This window comes from Mustela nivalis, assembly GCF_964662115.1.
Source record: "Mustela nivalis genome assembly, chromosome: 1".
Lineage (NCBI taxonomy): Eukaryota > Metazoa > Chordata > Mammalia > Carnivora > Mustelidae > Mustela > Mustela nivalis.
In genome coordinates, this window is record NC_139020.1 from 122067370 (window position 1) to 122083645 (window position 16276).

The window sequence follows — 16276 nt, forward strand, 5'->3', positions numbered from 1 at the left end:
AAACCTAATGATAAATGACAGCAAAATGCAACAGTTAAGCCTGGTTTGGATCCTAGATCTATAACAAGAATTGTTTAGAAAACTGGAAAAATTGAATGGAATATGTGAATTAGACAATAGAACTATGTCATTATTATTTTCCTGATTTTTGTGAACAGATTCTGGTTAAGTATGAGAATGACCTTGTTTTTAGGAAATATACACTTAAGAATTAAGGAGCAGAGGGGAGTATTGTGTGTATGCCACTTAATATTACATGTTAAGAGTCTTGATTCCATATGTGGAAAGTATTTAGAATCTAAGATTTGGGCACTGTATATGCTCATTGCTATTGGCATGCACTTGTATCTAGGCCTTTTCACAAAACAGCTAGGTAACATAATATATTTGCATATATTTGGGCATATATAAGCACCAAGATATATTGCTTTATCTATTAAAAAACATGAGCTCTTATCAATGTTTTTAATTTATTAGGTCCACCACTACAGGATTTTTTCTAGCCTTTGCCTTTCAATATTTGTAATTCTGTTTTCTGACATTGAGAAATCTGGATGTCTGTTAACCACAGTATATTTGCTTATTTGCTTAATCCCCTGTTTGTAATCAGTCTCCCAGTCATGTAACTCTCTTGTCAGTTTGTCTGGCCACACATAGTTAATTCTGTCCTCAGCAGGCATACTGGTAACATGCTGAGTTTAAGTATGACTAATGAGGGGCACCTGGGTGGCTCAGTTGGTTAAGTGTCTGCCTTTGGCTCTGGTCATGATCTCAGGGTCCTGGAATTGAGTCCAACATTGGGCTCTCTGCTCAGCGGGGAGCCTGCTTTTCCCTCTCCCTCTGTCTGCTGCTCCCCCTGCTTGTGTGCTCCTGCATGCTCTCGCTCTCTCTCTGCCAAATAAATAAATAAAATCTTTCCCCCCCCAAAAAAAATGACCAATGAGTTTTCCAGTCTTTCATTCCCCTCCCCCAAAACCAGATCCCCCATTTAGAAGAGGAAAGAAGCACAGTCATTTTTTGATGTACTTATAGCAAAGTATATTTGCTTTGTTCTATTTTCGTTAGTAATGGTTATTACATCATAATATGTATATGATTTTGAAAAATCTAAACATAATGAAAGAGAATATGAATGTTACTCTTCATTGCTTTCTGCCATTACTTTAGTTCAAGCATTTGAACAGATGTATAAATTCACCATTAACCCTGTGCAGTTTAAGTTTTCATTATTGATTATTTGGGGTTTTGCAAAAGAATGTAAGATTCTGTGTTTTCTTTGGTCTTCCTGCCACATTTCTGGTAGTTGTTTATTTTTACCTTGGCTTTATTCAGTGTTATGCTTTTCATAGCTTAGTAAACAATCATAGTACAATTATACAGCTAACCCTCTATTCTCCCCTCTTCGTTTACTCTTAGGTCTTTAGGATATTTACTTACAGTAGGTCTGTAGAGTCTAATTTTGATTCACAAAATTATAATAGGTTTGTTGGCTTTTTGCCATATTTAACTTAATAGTGGTCTGTTTCTCTAAAATGAACAGTTTAGACTCTGTGTTGTTTGCAGTAACAGGTTTCAAGATGTGTAAGTGTAGGAGTTTGATTTTCAAATTCCGATGACTTGTGATGGTAACTTTTCAGAGAAACCCAGTCAAGCCTGTAAAATAAAGCATACTCTTTCTAGGTTGAGGATCTGAATATAAAACCACTGTAATCATAGTCTTTGTGCGTGTGTGTATGTATGTTTAAAATAAGATTTTTAAAAAAATTTTTTTATTTTTAAAAAAGATTTTATTTATTTATTTGACAGAGACCACAAGTAGGCAGAGAGGCAGGCAGAGAGAGAGAGGAAGGGAAGCAGGCTCCCTGCTAAGCCGAGAACCCGATGCGGGACTCGATCCCAGGACCCTGGGATCATGACCTGAGCTGAAGGCAGAGGCTTTAACCCACTGAGCCACCCAGGCGCCCAAGAATATATATATATATATATATATTTTTTTTTTTTAAAGATTTTATTTATTTATTTGACAGAGAGAAATCACAAGTAGGCAGAGAGGCAGGCAGAGAGAGAGAGAGAGAGGAGGAAGCAGGCTCCCTGCCGAGCAGAGAGCCCGATGCGGGACTCGATCCCAGGACCCTGAGATCATGACCTGATCCGAAGGCAGAGGCTTAACCCACTGAGCCACCCAGGCACCCCCCAAGATTATATTTTTTAAAGAGCAGTTTTAGGATCACAACAAATATGGGAGGAAAGTACAGAGATTTCCCATATATTCCTGTCCCTTCACATGCACGTCCCTTTCCCATTATTAGCATCACTCACCACAGCACTACATTTGTTACCAAAAAGAAACCTACACGGACACATCATAATAACCTAAAGTCCTTAGTTTACCTTGGGTTTCATTCTTGGTGTTGTGTGCTTTATGGGTTTAGACAAATGTATAATGATACATATTTATCATTATCATATCATACAGAGTATTTTTACTATCCTGCATATCCTCTGTCCTCTGCCTGTTCATTCTCACACCCTACCCTGGCAACCACTGATGTTTTTATTTTCTTCATAATTTGACCTAAATTTTGTATAATTTAGAATTATACCAAAAAAAAAAAAAGAATCATACAGTTTGTAGTCTTTTCAAACTGGCTTCTTTCCCTTAGCAGGAATTAAGGTTCCTCCATGTCTTTGTGGCATGAAAGCTCATTTCCTCTTAATGATAAATAATATTCCATTCTGTGTATTACAGTTTATCCATTTACCCCACTGAACGACATCTTGGTTGCTTCCAAGTTTTGACAGTTTTGAATAAAGCTGCTCTGAACATCTGTGTGCAGGTTTTTTGTGGGCATAAGTTTTCAACTCCTTTTGGTAAATACCAAGGAGCGTGATTACTGGATTGTATGGTAAGAGTATGTTTAGTTTGTAAGAAACTGTGAAACTGTCTTCCTCTGCGTTATTGTAGTATTTTACATTCCTGCCACCAGTGAATAAGAGTTGTTCCACATCCTTGACAGCATTCCATGTTGTCAGTGTTCTGAATTTGGGCCATTCTAATAGGTGTGTAGTTTTACCTCACTTTTGTTTTAATTTGCATTTCCCTGATGACATAGGATTTTAAGCATCTTTTCATATGTTTCTTTGCTGTGCCTGTATCTTATCTGGTGAGGTATTTGTTCAGGTCTTTGACTCGTATTTTAGTTTGATGGTTTATTTTCTAATAGTTAAGTTTTTAAAGTTCTTTGTTTATTTTGGATAACAGCCCTTTATCAGATAAGTCTTTACAGATATTTTCCCCCAGTCTGTAGCTTGTGTTTTCATTCTCTTGATAGTGTCTTTCACAGAGCAATTAATTTTAAATTTCATGAAGTAGTTAGTTTATCAGTTTTTTTATTGATAGGTCATGCATTTGGTGTTAACATGTAAAAAGTCATTGCCAAAGCCCAGGTCATCTAGGTTTTCTCCTGTGTTATTTTCTGGGAGTTTAATAGTTTGGTATTTCACATTTATTTTTACTAATTTGGGTAGTATCAGTCCTTCACCTTTTTCTTCTTCAGTATTGTGTTGGATTTTCTGGGTCTTTTGCCACTCCATATAACTTTAGAGTCAGTTTGTCAATATCTATAAAATTTTGATGGGGTTTGCATTGAATCTCTTGATTACATTAGAAGAGCTAATTTTGGACATATATACAATCTTCCTATTCATGAACATGGAATATCTATTTAGTTACTTGATTTCTTTCATCAGAGATCTATAATTTTCATTATATATGGATTTTGTACATATTTTGTTTAAGTTTTCATATTTAGGTGCTAATGTGATATTAGATTTTTAATTTCAAAATCCACTTGTTTATTGCTGATATATGGAAAAGCAGTTTACTTTTGTTTACTAAATCGTGTCCTAGGGCGCCTGGGTGGCTCAGTGGTTAAGCCGCTGCCTTCGGCTCAGGTCATGATCTCAGGGTCCTGGGATCGAGTCCCGCATCGGGCTCTCTGCTCAGCAGGGAGCCTGCTTCCTCCTCTCTCTCTCTCTCTCTCTGCCTGCCTCTCTGCCTACTTGTGATTTCTCTCTGTCAAATAAATAAATAAAATCTTTAAAAAAAAAAAAAATAAATAAATCGTGTCCTACAGTCTTGCTTTAATTATTCATTGGTTCCAATAATATTTTTGTTCTTTCAGATTTTCTACATAGACATCTATGTAGATAATCATAACCCCCATTCTTTTGTACATATGTGTTATTTTGAATCTCATTACTTTAGAAAATTAGCATGACTATTTTAATGCTTATATGAAATTCCATTTAGAAACATCAAGTACAAAATTATAAATAATAGAATATACGATTTTACAGAATCTTGCCTGGTTATTCTGGAGAGGTTTTGTTTTTTGTTTTTTTTAAAGATTTTATTTATTTTAAAGAGAGCATGCACACATAAGCAGTTGGGTGGGGGCGAGGGAGAAGGAAAGAGAACCTCAAGCAGACTTCCCACAGAATAGGGAGCCCAGCACAAGGCTTAATCTCTGACCCTGAGGTCATGACCTGAGCTGAAAACCAGGAGTCCAGCCTTCAACTGACTGAGCCACCCAGGTGTCCCTGTTTTGTTTTTGTTTTTAATGTATTTTGGCCTAAATAGTATAGTTCTACTTTAAGTGTGGGGAAATGAATCTCTTTCTTTTAATGTTGCTACAATTCAGAGTGTAGATCCAAAAAATAGATTGGGCCATCTTCATTATTTTAGTATACTCTTGTACAAATTGGGGAAGAAAATGGGATAATATTTGTTTCATGTTTAGTTTTAGCCAGGATTCAGTTCTTTTTTTTTTTTTTTTTTTTTTTTTTTTTAAGATTTTATTTATTTATTTATTTATTTGACAGGCAGAGCTCACAAGCAGGGGGGGGGGTGTTGGTGGTAAACAGGCTCCCTGAGGAGCAGAGAGCCTGATGTGGGGCTTGATACCGCATCACTACCGGAGGCCAAGGCAGAGGCTTTTAACTCATGGAGCCACCCAGGTGTCCCAAGGATTCAGTTCTTAATCTAAATCTAAATGGTTTTAATGCCTCTGAACCAACAAGACACTTATGCTTTTTTTTTTTTTTTTTTTTTAAACTTTGTATGTTTGGGGATGTCTGGGTGGCTCAGTCCGTCTTTGAGTCAGTCATGAACCCAGGGTCCTTCCAGGATCATGCTCCTTGCTCAGTGGGAGTCTGCTTCTCCCTCTGGCTCTCACTCTCCTTGCTTCTGCTCTTTTTTTCTCTCTCTGACAAATAAATAAATAAACTCTTAAAAAAAGAAAAAACCTAGTATGTCTGTTTTGTCTTTGTTGATTTGTTTATAGCAATTGAAAATTAAAATGGAAGGATAGAAAGAAATCAATTTAAATAATAAAGGACTTTTTAATCCAAATTGCAATTCTGCCACCTAGCGTTTGCATGGATTTTTAAAGAAACAGGAAGGGGAAACCCCCTTTTTTAGAACTCTTGGAGAATACTTTATTTCATCCTTAGCTTACAAATTTAATATGCTACCAACTTATGAAAAGGGCATCTATCTTTATTAATTTTTTTAAGGGATCAGATCTTTCGTATCTTATTTTAAAGCTTATAAATTATTTATAAATTCCTTATATATAATTTTGCTAAGTGTTTGACAGTGATGTTCATGGAATTAAATTATGTAATAAATGAGAAATTTTACTTTCTTAGAGTCGAGGTGGAAAAAAGTTTCTTGCTGTACTAAAAGAAATCTTGGACAGGGATCCCTTGTCTCAATTGTGTGAGAATGAAATGGATCTTATTTGGACTCTGCGGCAAGATTGCAGAGAGAATTTCCCACAGTCACTGCCAAAATTACTGCTGTCAATCAAGTGGAATAAACTTGAGGATGTTGCTCAGGTAACAGAACATAATTTTTGTAATTCTTTTTGGGGACATATATGGTTAATCTCATGTAAATTGTCCTTTCTTATACAGGGATATCTCCATACGTTGGATAACTTTCTATAATAAGAGAAGTTTTCAGATTTTAAACTCTTACATATACTCCAAATGACAGACTAGAAAGTTCAAGATTTTAAATTCCCAGATTCTAGATAGGTTTCCTGTATCTTCCACTAAGAACAATTAAAACATTGCTTTTGGTGTAATCATCTATAATTACTGCCTGCATATAGTAAGTTCTGGATTATTTCTAACAGATTCATCAGTGAGTTCCAAAGTTTTAATCTTAAAATGACTTTAATCTTTGCATTGACTATTCTAAAATGAATATGTATTGTTTGAAAATTACTTCTATTTCTAGAAGCTAATACTTTAGAGCGTAAACCTTTTAGATCAGTTTTTAACATTCATTTTGGGTGGGCAGTATTTTTTTTTTTAAGATTTTATTTATTTATTTGACAGAAATCACAAGTAGGCAGTATCACAAATATCTCTGCTCCACAGGGAACCTGCTTCCCCCTCTCTCTCTGCCTGCCTCGCTGCCTACTTGTGATCTCTGTCTGTCAAACAAGTAAATTAAAAAAAAAAAATCTTAAAAAAAAAAATAAAAGTCAGGGGTGCCTCGGTGGTTCAGTGGGTTAAGCGGCTGCCTTTGGCTCAGGTCATGATCTCAAGGTCCTGGGATGAGCCCCGCATCGGACTCTGCTCAGCAGGGAGCCTGCCCCCCCCTCGCCCCCCACCTGCCTCTCTGCCTACTTGTGCTCTCTCTCTCTCTCTGTAAAATAAATAAATAAAAAATCTTAAGGAAAAAAAAAAGAATTAGAAGAAATTTCTTGCTGTACTCTTAAAAGATACTGAGAGAGAGGTTTCTTGTTTCATCTGTCAGAAAACAGAACGAAGGGCGTCTGCGTGGTTCATTTTGTTCACCACAGACTCTTGGTTCTGGCTCAGGTCATGATCTCATGGGCTGTGAAATCCACCAGGGCTTCAGCCTCCATGCTAAGTAAGGAGTGGGCTTGAGGAACCTCTCCCTCTGCTCCTCCCCCCACTAGCATGCCTGTGTGTTCTCTCTCAAATCTTTAAAAAAAAAAAAAAGCTAGTTTTTGCTTAATATTTCTTTCCTTTTTTATTTATTTATTTATTTATTTATTTATTTTTTAAAGATTTTATTTATTTATTTTACAGAGAGAAATCACAAGTAGATGGAGAGGCAGGCAGAGAGAGAGAGAGGGAAGCAGGCTCTCCGCTGAGCAGAGAGCCCGATGCGGGACTCGATCCCAGGACTCTGAGATCATGACCTGAGCCGAAGGCAGCGGCTTAACCCACTGAGCCACCCAGGCGCCCCTATTTCTTTCCTTTTTTAAAAAAAAAATATTGATTTATTTATTTTGGAGAGAGAGAGAGCATGCAAGTAGGGGAGGGACAAGGAAGAGGAGAGAGAGAATACTAAGGGCAAAAAATCCTGATGCTGGGCTGGATCCCAGGACCCTGCAATCATGACCTGGGTTAAAATCAAGAGCCAGTGCTTAACCTCTTGAGCCACCCAGGTACCACTACTATTTATTTATATGAGCATGGGGATATAAATTTTTACATTTTGGAATTTGGCACACTTATCTCATTTCCAAGAGGTAACCTAAAGCGTTGTTTTCAGATAAAACATCTTCAATTTAGGATTAGCCAATCCTAATCCCTATTTTTAGTAGTCTAGAGAAAAAAAAGTTGTTGGAATAAAAAGTGTATGGATACAAAAGAATGAATAAACTGTATTTTTAGTAAATTGACTACTTTAAGAAGTGGAGAGCCAGAAGTCTGGTGTAAAGTTTGTATTCTGATCCTAGGGGATAAGCCATGGGTGAAAATTCTATAGAAGCCTTTCTCCACCACCCCCACCCCAAGAGAAAAAAAAAAAGAGTAGTCCTCCATTAAGCCACAGGAAAATAATAATGTAGAAGTGGTTTCAATAGGCTTTGCAGAAGGCAGGTAGTTAATTAGCACTGTTTTCATTATTTATATCATTGAATCAGATTTCTCTTCCCTATTCACTTCCTTAGCTTTACACAAACTGAAGTAGTAAGTTTTGATATTTTATTTCGTTTTACATTTATATAAATTAATTCTTTAATAATTGTAAATAAATTTACCAAAGGCAACTTCCTTCCAATAGTAGAGCTGTTTTTAACTCACAGCATAGTTTAACCTTTAAACTATTGTTTCAGACCTTGGATATGGTCCCCCTATTTCCCATATCCATAATGGGGATTTCTGTTCCCTTAGGACCTTGGGCAAAGTGGGGAGGGAATCCCATCAGTGATGAAAAGTCGTATGAGGTAGGTGTTTCTTACCTTTAAGCCCATATTTGTCAAAAATTTTTACACTTGTTAGGAGCACTTCCCCCCCTTTAAAGATTTTGTTTATTTATTTGAGAGAGAAAGAGTGCTTACGTGTGAGTGGCGGGGAGGGGTAGGGAGAAGCAAGGAGAGGGAGAAGCAGACTCTCCATTGAGCAGGGAGCCATATATGATATGGGGTTGGCTTACAGAACCCTGGAATCATGACCTGAGCCACAGGCAGATGCTTAACCAACTGGGCCACCTAGTCGCCTCTGTTAGGAGCCTGTTTAGACATTTTTTCCCCTAATAGCCCCATCCCCATGATATTTTTTTTTTCCCCATGATATTTTGATCCATGGGTAAGTATTTGTCTTTTTATGTACAATATGTATATATGTGCTTATGTGCTGTATACATAAAAAGAGCAAGTATAAAGCTTATTCCTTTTATTTACACAAGTTTAAGAATAATTAAACAAAAATTTAAGAAAAAGTTAAACTAATATTTTACTGTATTTGAATTATTTATATAATTATGTAAATTGTAATATCAAATTTCGTAACTGTTAGTAGTTAGTAATAATAGCAATATAATCAAATTGTTAAAAGTTATTCAAAGGTTATTTTTTCTGCAAATGTGAAATTAATAGAAAAATCAATTTTTAAAAAGTATCTTTAGTGAGGTAAAATTTGCTTGATATGAGAAAATAAACAGCTTCTAGATATTCATTCAAGTATTATTGACCTATTTTGGCACCTGACCTAATTAATGAGAGAGCCTGAATAATTAGTAGAATTAAAATAATAAAATAAGAATGATTTTTATTTAGTTCTCAAAGCCCAAGTCTCATAAAAACTTAAATGACAAATGACAAGGTAGCTAGACAGCAGATATTCTTAGGTCACTTTTTGCAGTATGACTGTGAGGTTGGCAGTCTGTTGAGAGAAGTCCTCCAGTTACTGCCATCTCTTTTCCATATTTTTGTAACCCTATTCTTGCACACATTTTGTGTGTCTTCTTTGGATTCCAGGTGCTACTTACATGCTACTCATGCGATACCAAATATCACATAGATATGATGTGATAATATAGAATATGGTTTTGTCAAATAGAGTTGAACTTTGGAGGGCCACAAATCATAGTTATCAAAATTTTTTTCTCTCTCTTCCATAATCACTCCTCTTCTCATTTAACCATCCCTAATAAGAGTACATGCTATAAATACAATTAACCTTGAGGAAGAGGATGAGTCTCACAGTGCTCTGATGGGAGACAGATAAGAGTTCTTTCTAGGTTGGGCTCTCTGGAAGTAGGGTTTCCAAAGATGAAGACATTTCTGCCCAAATCCACCCTCCACTGCAGTCCCCACTCATCCCTGTGGAGGGATTCCTTTTTATTCTGTCTAGATCATTTCTAAGTGGCATCTGTAAATAGGGGACTGGCTGTTTTTACCTTATTTATAGAAAATAAACTTTCTTTTTAGTCACTATGATTTAAAGGGTGTAAACTTGTTATGGTCAATAAAAAAAATCTGTTAAGTGATAGATATTCTTTTTTCTTTTTCTTTCTTTCTTTTTTTTTTTTTTTTTAAAGATTATTTATTTATTAATTTATTTGACAGACAAGAGATCACAAGCAGGCTCCCTGCTGAGCAGAGAGCCAGACTTGGGGCTCCATCCCAGGACTCTGGGATCATGACCTGAGCTGAAGGCAGAGGCTTTAACCCACTGAGCCACCCAGGCGCCCCAGTGATAGATATTCTTAAAAGTATTAAGAACTGGAAATAAGCTCCCTCAAAATAATTTTATGTTGAGTTATTAATGAACTTTTTATATGTAAATTGCCTGTCATTAGCTTGAGTGTGTACTTATATTTGTACTTTGAATTTTACCTTTAAGTATTTCTTGATCTTTTTTCTCTCTTTTTTCCTTTGAAAAGTTATTTAATAGTTAATGATTATATTCAGTGTATCATTCTATTCCCAGGTAAGTACTTCATTGCTTATTTATAGAATATTTCAACAAAGATAGTCTTTACTAATCCACGTTAACAGGAGTGGAGTTTTGAGGCCTCAGTAATTGCAGGTATGCTTTTCCTTTCTTTTGACCCATCTCTGCTCCTGTGTGTCAAGGAGAAGTAGATTACTTTTCTCCCTTATAATTTCTGAACCAGTTTTAATTTTTCAACAGCTTCAGGCACTACTTCAGATTTGGCCTAAACTGCCCCCCCGGGAGGCGTTAGAGCTTCTAGATTTCAACTATCCAGATCAGTACGTGAGAGAATATGCTGTGGGCTGCCTGCGACAGATGAGGTATTCTCCAGGTGGCTTTCTTGGGGGAGAGGATATATAATAACTTGGGGGGTAGATAGAGAAGGTGATGTCTGCTTGAATGTGTCATAAGAAAGGAAAGAGCTCGGAATTATTCAGATTTTAAAGTGTTTTTTCTCTCTCCCTTTCGATCTCCATCTCTCCCTCTTCTTTCATGTTTATTCTATTATAAAACAAAAAGCAAAAAAACACTGGGTTAGGAGGTACCCAAGATCACCCTTGGTTTCTACAGTTCATTACAATTCACAAGATTCCACATATATTCATACTTTGGCTGTGATTTATTACAGCAAAAGGAGACAGTGTAGAATTGGCAAAAGAAAACGATTCATAGAGCAGTCTAGAGGAAACCATGTAGGAGCTTCTAAGAATTCTTTACTAGTGGAATCACAGTGAATATACTTAATTCCTCCAACAATGAGTTGTGACAACATGTCTGAAATAATTATCCACTGGGGAAGCGTCTTAGAGATGTGGCAGTCAGAATTTTTATTGGGGGCTAGTCACAGAAGCCCCCTTTGCCTAACACAAAAGCAAAATTCTAGACTCCCAAAAAAATGAGTATTGAGCATAAACCATACACTTTGTAAGAATAGTTTATGCACACAAAGCCACTCTTACCTGTTAGGTGGTGGGAAGCCTTCTGAAATCTATGTTTCCAAATGCCAGCCAAAAGGACCAGAGTGTTAACAGGCTTGCTTTTTTTTTTTTTTTTTTTTAAGAGGATAAAGTTCAGGCCTGCTGTTATGTTAACTCTTTGCTGTCCACCACTCAGAATTAAGAAATGTTAGTATTTTGTCATTTTTTAAAAATACTTCTAAGCAAATAACATTATAGTTTAAAGTGAAATCCTCGTAGTTACTTTACCTAGTGCTAATTACTTTTACTTCCCCAAAACAGCCATTATCATGAATTTGTCATGTATCTTTCTGTACCACATTTTTTTGTTTATACTACATTTTTATAACTATAAAAATATAGAGTAACATTGTGCATTTTAAAAAAAATTTTTTTTTTTAAAGATTTTGTTTGTTTATTTGACAGAGATTACAAGTAGGCCAAGAGAGAGGGGGAAGCAGGCTCCCTGCCGAGCAGAGAGCTCGATGCAGTGCTTGATCCTAGGACCTTGGGATCATGACCTGAGCTGACGGCAGAGGTTTTAACCCACTGAGCCACCCAGGCGCCCCAACATTATTACACCAATATGTCTTACTATATATTTTATTTTAAATTTTGCTTTTTAAAAACCCACCGTAGGTTTTTGAGGTCATTCTCTCCCATTGCATATAGATAATAGTTTGTTTCTTTGACTACTATGAAATATTCTGTTGTAGGGATATATCTTATTTACTCCATTTCCTTATTGAGGAACATTTTTGTTTTCTCCAAATAAACAGTATTATAAACAGTGCTGCAGTGAACATGCTTATACAGTTCCCTTTGGCCAGTATATGTGTGAAAATCTATGAGCTTTATTTGAAGAAATGTCGTTACTGAAACAGTCTCAGACACCGGGCATTTTTAGGTTTATTCATTGCCAGTCTCAAAAATGAAGATTATACTATATGGTTATTGGAAAAAGATAAGTTCTCAGAAAATTATGGATACTGTTATCCTTTTTCTTCTTTTTAAAAGTCATGTGATATCCAAAAGAAATTACACAAACTCTTCCATAGTTGCTGTTTTAGGGGAGTAAAGTTCAAAGTATGAGGAAAAAAGGAGCCTCCTTCTGTTTCAGTACTTCCTTTCTGTCTTTTACCTCACTTGCAGGTTTTATAAAGGGCAAAGATTTTACAGTAAACTTAAGATTGTTGAGTAGTTTTAAAAAATGAGGCTCCCAGTTGCTTCTTAGTTTTCCTAAGTTTGGAGACCTGAGGGGAAGCGGCTACTTGGCCTGCTTTGGGCTGAGCCAAGTGGTTGGTTTTTTTTTGTTTTGTTTTGTTTTTGTTTTTTTAAGATTTTATTTATTTATTTGACAGAGAGAGATCACAAGTAGACAGAAAGGCAGGCAGAGAGAGAGAGGGAAGCAGGCTCCCTGCTGAGCAGAGAGCCCGATGCAAGACTCGATCCCAGGACCCTGAGATCATGACCTGAGCCGAAGGCAGCGGCTTTACCCTCTGAGCCACCCAGGTGCCTGGCCAAGTGTTTTTCTTAAATGTGTTGATCTACAGGAGGAGATTGCGGTGATCTCCGTGTTCCATTTGGTAATTCTGATGAGTTTTCCTTTGATAAATTTTCTGCTTATGAGGTTTTTTTGTTTATTTGTTTGTTTTTAAAAATAGTGCCCTGGGTTTCAGTCCCAGAGCTGCATTAGATTATTTTCTTAACCATTTATTGCCCAAGACTACAGTTAGCAAGTAGAGGACTTGGGATTCATATCTTACCTGACCACTCGAATTGCCTCTGATGAGAGTGTGTTTATATATGACACAAACTAAACTACTAATATTAATTCAGCTCATTTAATTACAACATTATGTTGTATTAATTCAGTGAATCAGTTCCCACTTGTACATATACTCATTTCCTTATCCTTTAAACTATTAAGTTAATATTTTAACATTCACTATCTGTGAAAAGGAATTACTTAATCCTAATGATAGGAAAGAAAAATAAATTGCTAAATTACTGATGGAATTTTTATTTTAAAAAACTGGTTGACTGAGTATATCACTATTCCAGCATTATCAGAAATCAGTATTTATGTACCTGATTTTTTTTTTTTTTTAATCTCTGGGCTGATTGTAAGTACAGTCATTAATCATATCAACCTAGATAATTAAGATGCCCCACATACCTGTTCTTTGCTCCTTTCCTTTTCACTTCCCCTCCTGCCCACAGGAAATCCTGAGCTTTTCTTGTGTTATTTTAACAGTGGAATAGTGAATGTAAGCATGCAACAGGCCTTACCCCCACGAACCATTGTGTTTCAGCAAGTTAGTATTTGATAGTTTGATCAGAAGGGTCTTTTTCTGCCACTAGTTGTTGAGTGACTTATTCTCTTCTTTGTTTCTTTTAGTGATGAAGAGCTCTCTCAATATCTTTTACAACTGGTGCAAGTTTTAAAATATGAGCCTTTTCTTGATTGTGCCCTCTCTAGATTCCTATTAGAAAGAGCACTGGCTAATCGGAGAATAGGGCAGTTTCTCTTTTGGCACCTTAGGTAAGTGTTCTATATTTTTCAATTTGAGTCCACCTTGTGCTTTTGTAAATATAAATCAGCATAATACAGGACATTTAGTGTACTCATCAGCTGCTTTTGTTGTTTCTGAGCCATCTGTAACATTAGCACTTGTCTTGGTGTCTTCTCCTATTTCTTGATACCCAAATCTTAATTTTCAGGATTTGGAAAACTAATTCAGATTAAGTATCCCACCAAGCCTCCTTGATTTTTAACAAACAAATAATTAATGTGTTGCTATTTTCTTGTCAAATGTACTTATTATGTACTTACAATGTATTTGAGCTAAAACCTGACTTACAATTCTTTCCAAAACGCTTTGGGTAGGTAGTAATATTATCATTGCTACTAATAGGTAGGGGTTTTAAAGTTTTTCTGTGGGAACAGCAATGTTATTTTTGGCTTCTTTATTAGGCCATTTTCAGAAATACATGAGTCTTATTTTACCAAGTTTACATAGGAGTAAAATCAAGAAGGATAACTAAAATTCTTCTCTCCTGGGAAAACTGTTGGCTCCTCATTTCTGACATTTTTCAGTCATTTTCATCTGCACGTCAGAATATTAAAACTAATGATTATCAGAAAAATATGACTTAACTCCATTTTTGCCAAAGTTCTTAAGGAAAATAAGCTCTATATTATTTTGATGTTAATTTGGGGGGTTATATTTCTGAATCTTGACTTCCTTATTATTCGTAGAGATTTTCCTTTCTTTTTTTTTTAAATATTTTTATTTATTCATTTGACACAGATCACAAGTAGGCAGAGAGAGGGGAAGGGAAGCAGCCTCTCTGCTGAGCAGAGAGCCCAATGTGGGGCTCGATCCCAGGACCCTGAGATCATGACCTGAGCCGAAGGCAGAGGCTTTAACCCACTGAGCCTCCCAGGTGCCCCGAGATTTTCCTTTCTTATTTTATTTATTTATTTATTTATAATATTTTATTTATTTATTTGACAGAGAGAGATCACAAGTAGATGGAGAGGCAGGCAGAGAGAGAGGGGGAAGCAGGCTCCCTGCTGAACAGAGAGCCCGACGTGGGGCTCAATCCCAGGACCCTGAGATCATGACCTGAGCCGAAGGCAGCGGCTTAACCCACTGAGCCACCCAGGCGCCCCTCCTTTCTTATTTTAAACTTATTATCTTCTCCTGCAGTTCAGTCTTCCTAATTTTAAGTCCTCCAAGGAATAACAAAACATGGTATTCCTTCCTTTTTCAAACATGTACAGCATTCTTTAAGTGAGAGAAAATTGTATAGAAGCTAATTGAGTGACTAGTCAATTGTGTGATATGAATCTTCACTTTTTTATTGTCATTTAATTGGCAGTATTACCATTTCAACTATAAAAAGTAATAAGGTGAGATGTGAGTATTTTGAATTTTTTTTAATAAGAAATTAACTACAAAATTACATGGTTTTGAACTGTGGTGTTTAAAGACTTGGAAAGTTGACCATCCCACTAATAATTGTGAATAAGATAATGTGTTCTTTTTTTGATTGGCATCAGAAGTTTATTTCATAATAGAATATGAAGTCAGTATTTTTATTTGGTGATCTGAAGTGTTTTATAAGCAGCCTGTCTTAATAGTATTAATTTATTTGTAGGTCAGAAGTGCATATTCCTGCTGTCTCAGTACAATTTGGTGTTATCCTTGAAGCATACTGCCGGGGAAGTGTTGGGCACATGAAAGTGCTTTCCAAGCAGGTATCAGATTTTTTTTTTTAATCTTCTGTTCAGTTTGCCATATGGCTTTTGATAAATTGTATCATATGCTGTTTCTCACATTATGTCATAGAGGTTTTAGTAACTAAACCTAGTTAATACATTTTTAAATTATAAGTCAATAAATGAAGTGTCAACAAACTGAGCAGAACATTATTTGAGTGTCCCCCCAATTACGGATTCCTCATTGTATGTATATTAAAACATGCCATACATTTTAATAGGAAATGCCTATTTAGACATGTTTAACAGTGTGTTTGATGGTGATGATGATAAAGGTCATGAAATAGGCCCTGTATTTTCATATCCCTGAGTTACTCTTTGCAGTTAGTATTTATGTTTCAGATATTCTGCCATATGTTTTAGTTTGAGATATTTTGACAACTAAGTCCATAGTTGTTATAGGATCTAGAATTCAGATTCCTCAAGCTGCTTTTTCAAATTATGTGTGTGTGTGTGTGTGTGTGTGTGTGTGTGTGTGCAGACCCTTATCTTCTTTCCAGGCAGGCCTTCATTTTCTAATCATGACAGGTGATAAGATATTAGTGATATTGATAGGTCAGGTACTAAATGCTTATATGCTAGGAACCATATTAAGTGTTTGAAGTATATTTCTTGAGTACTCTCCTAATAATATGCCATAGTAGTTGCCAATAGTGTCTGGATTTGACAAGGGGGAAACTGAGGCTCCAAGAGATTAAGTAGCTTGCCTGAAAACCCACTATTAAGTGACAGGAATGAATTTTAAAGTTAAGTCTGTCCAGCT

General features: G+C 36.0%; 1 protein-coding gene across 5 annotated transcripts in view; it reads left to right on the top strand.

Annotated features, from left to right (window-relative positions):
* Positions 1–16276, top strand: part of PIK3CB (phosphatidylinositol-4,5-bisphosphate 3-kinase catalytic subunit beta) — a 203417-nt gene that overhangs the window by 143526 nt on the left and 43615 nt on the right. For all 5 annotated transcript variants that reach the window (XM_082690404.1, XM_082690405.1, XM_082690406.1 and 2 more), the window contains 4 exons: positions 5713–5901; positions 10468–10589; positions 13627–13770; positions 15393–15492. In XM_082690404.1, coding sequence (XP_082546530.1) covers positions 5713–5901; positions 10468–10589; positions 13627–13770; positions 15393–15492 — 555 coding nt within the window. The remainder of the gene's footprint in view (positions 1–5712; positions 5902–10467; positions 10590–13626; positions 13771–15392; positions 15493–16276) is intronic.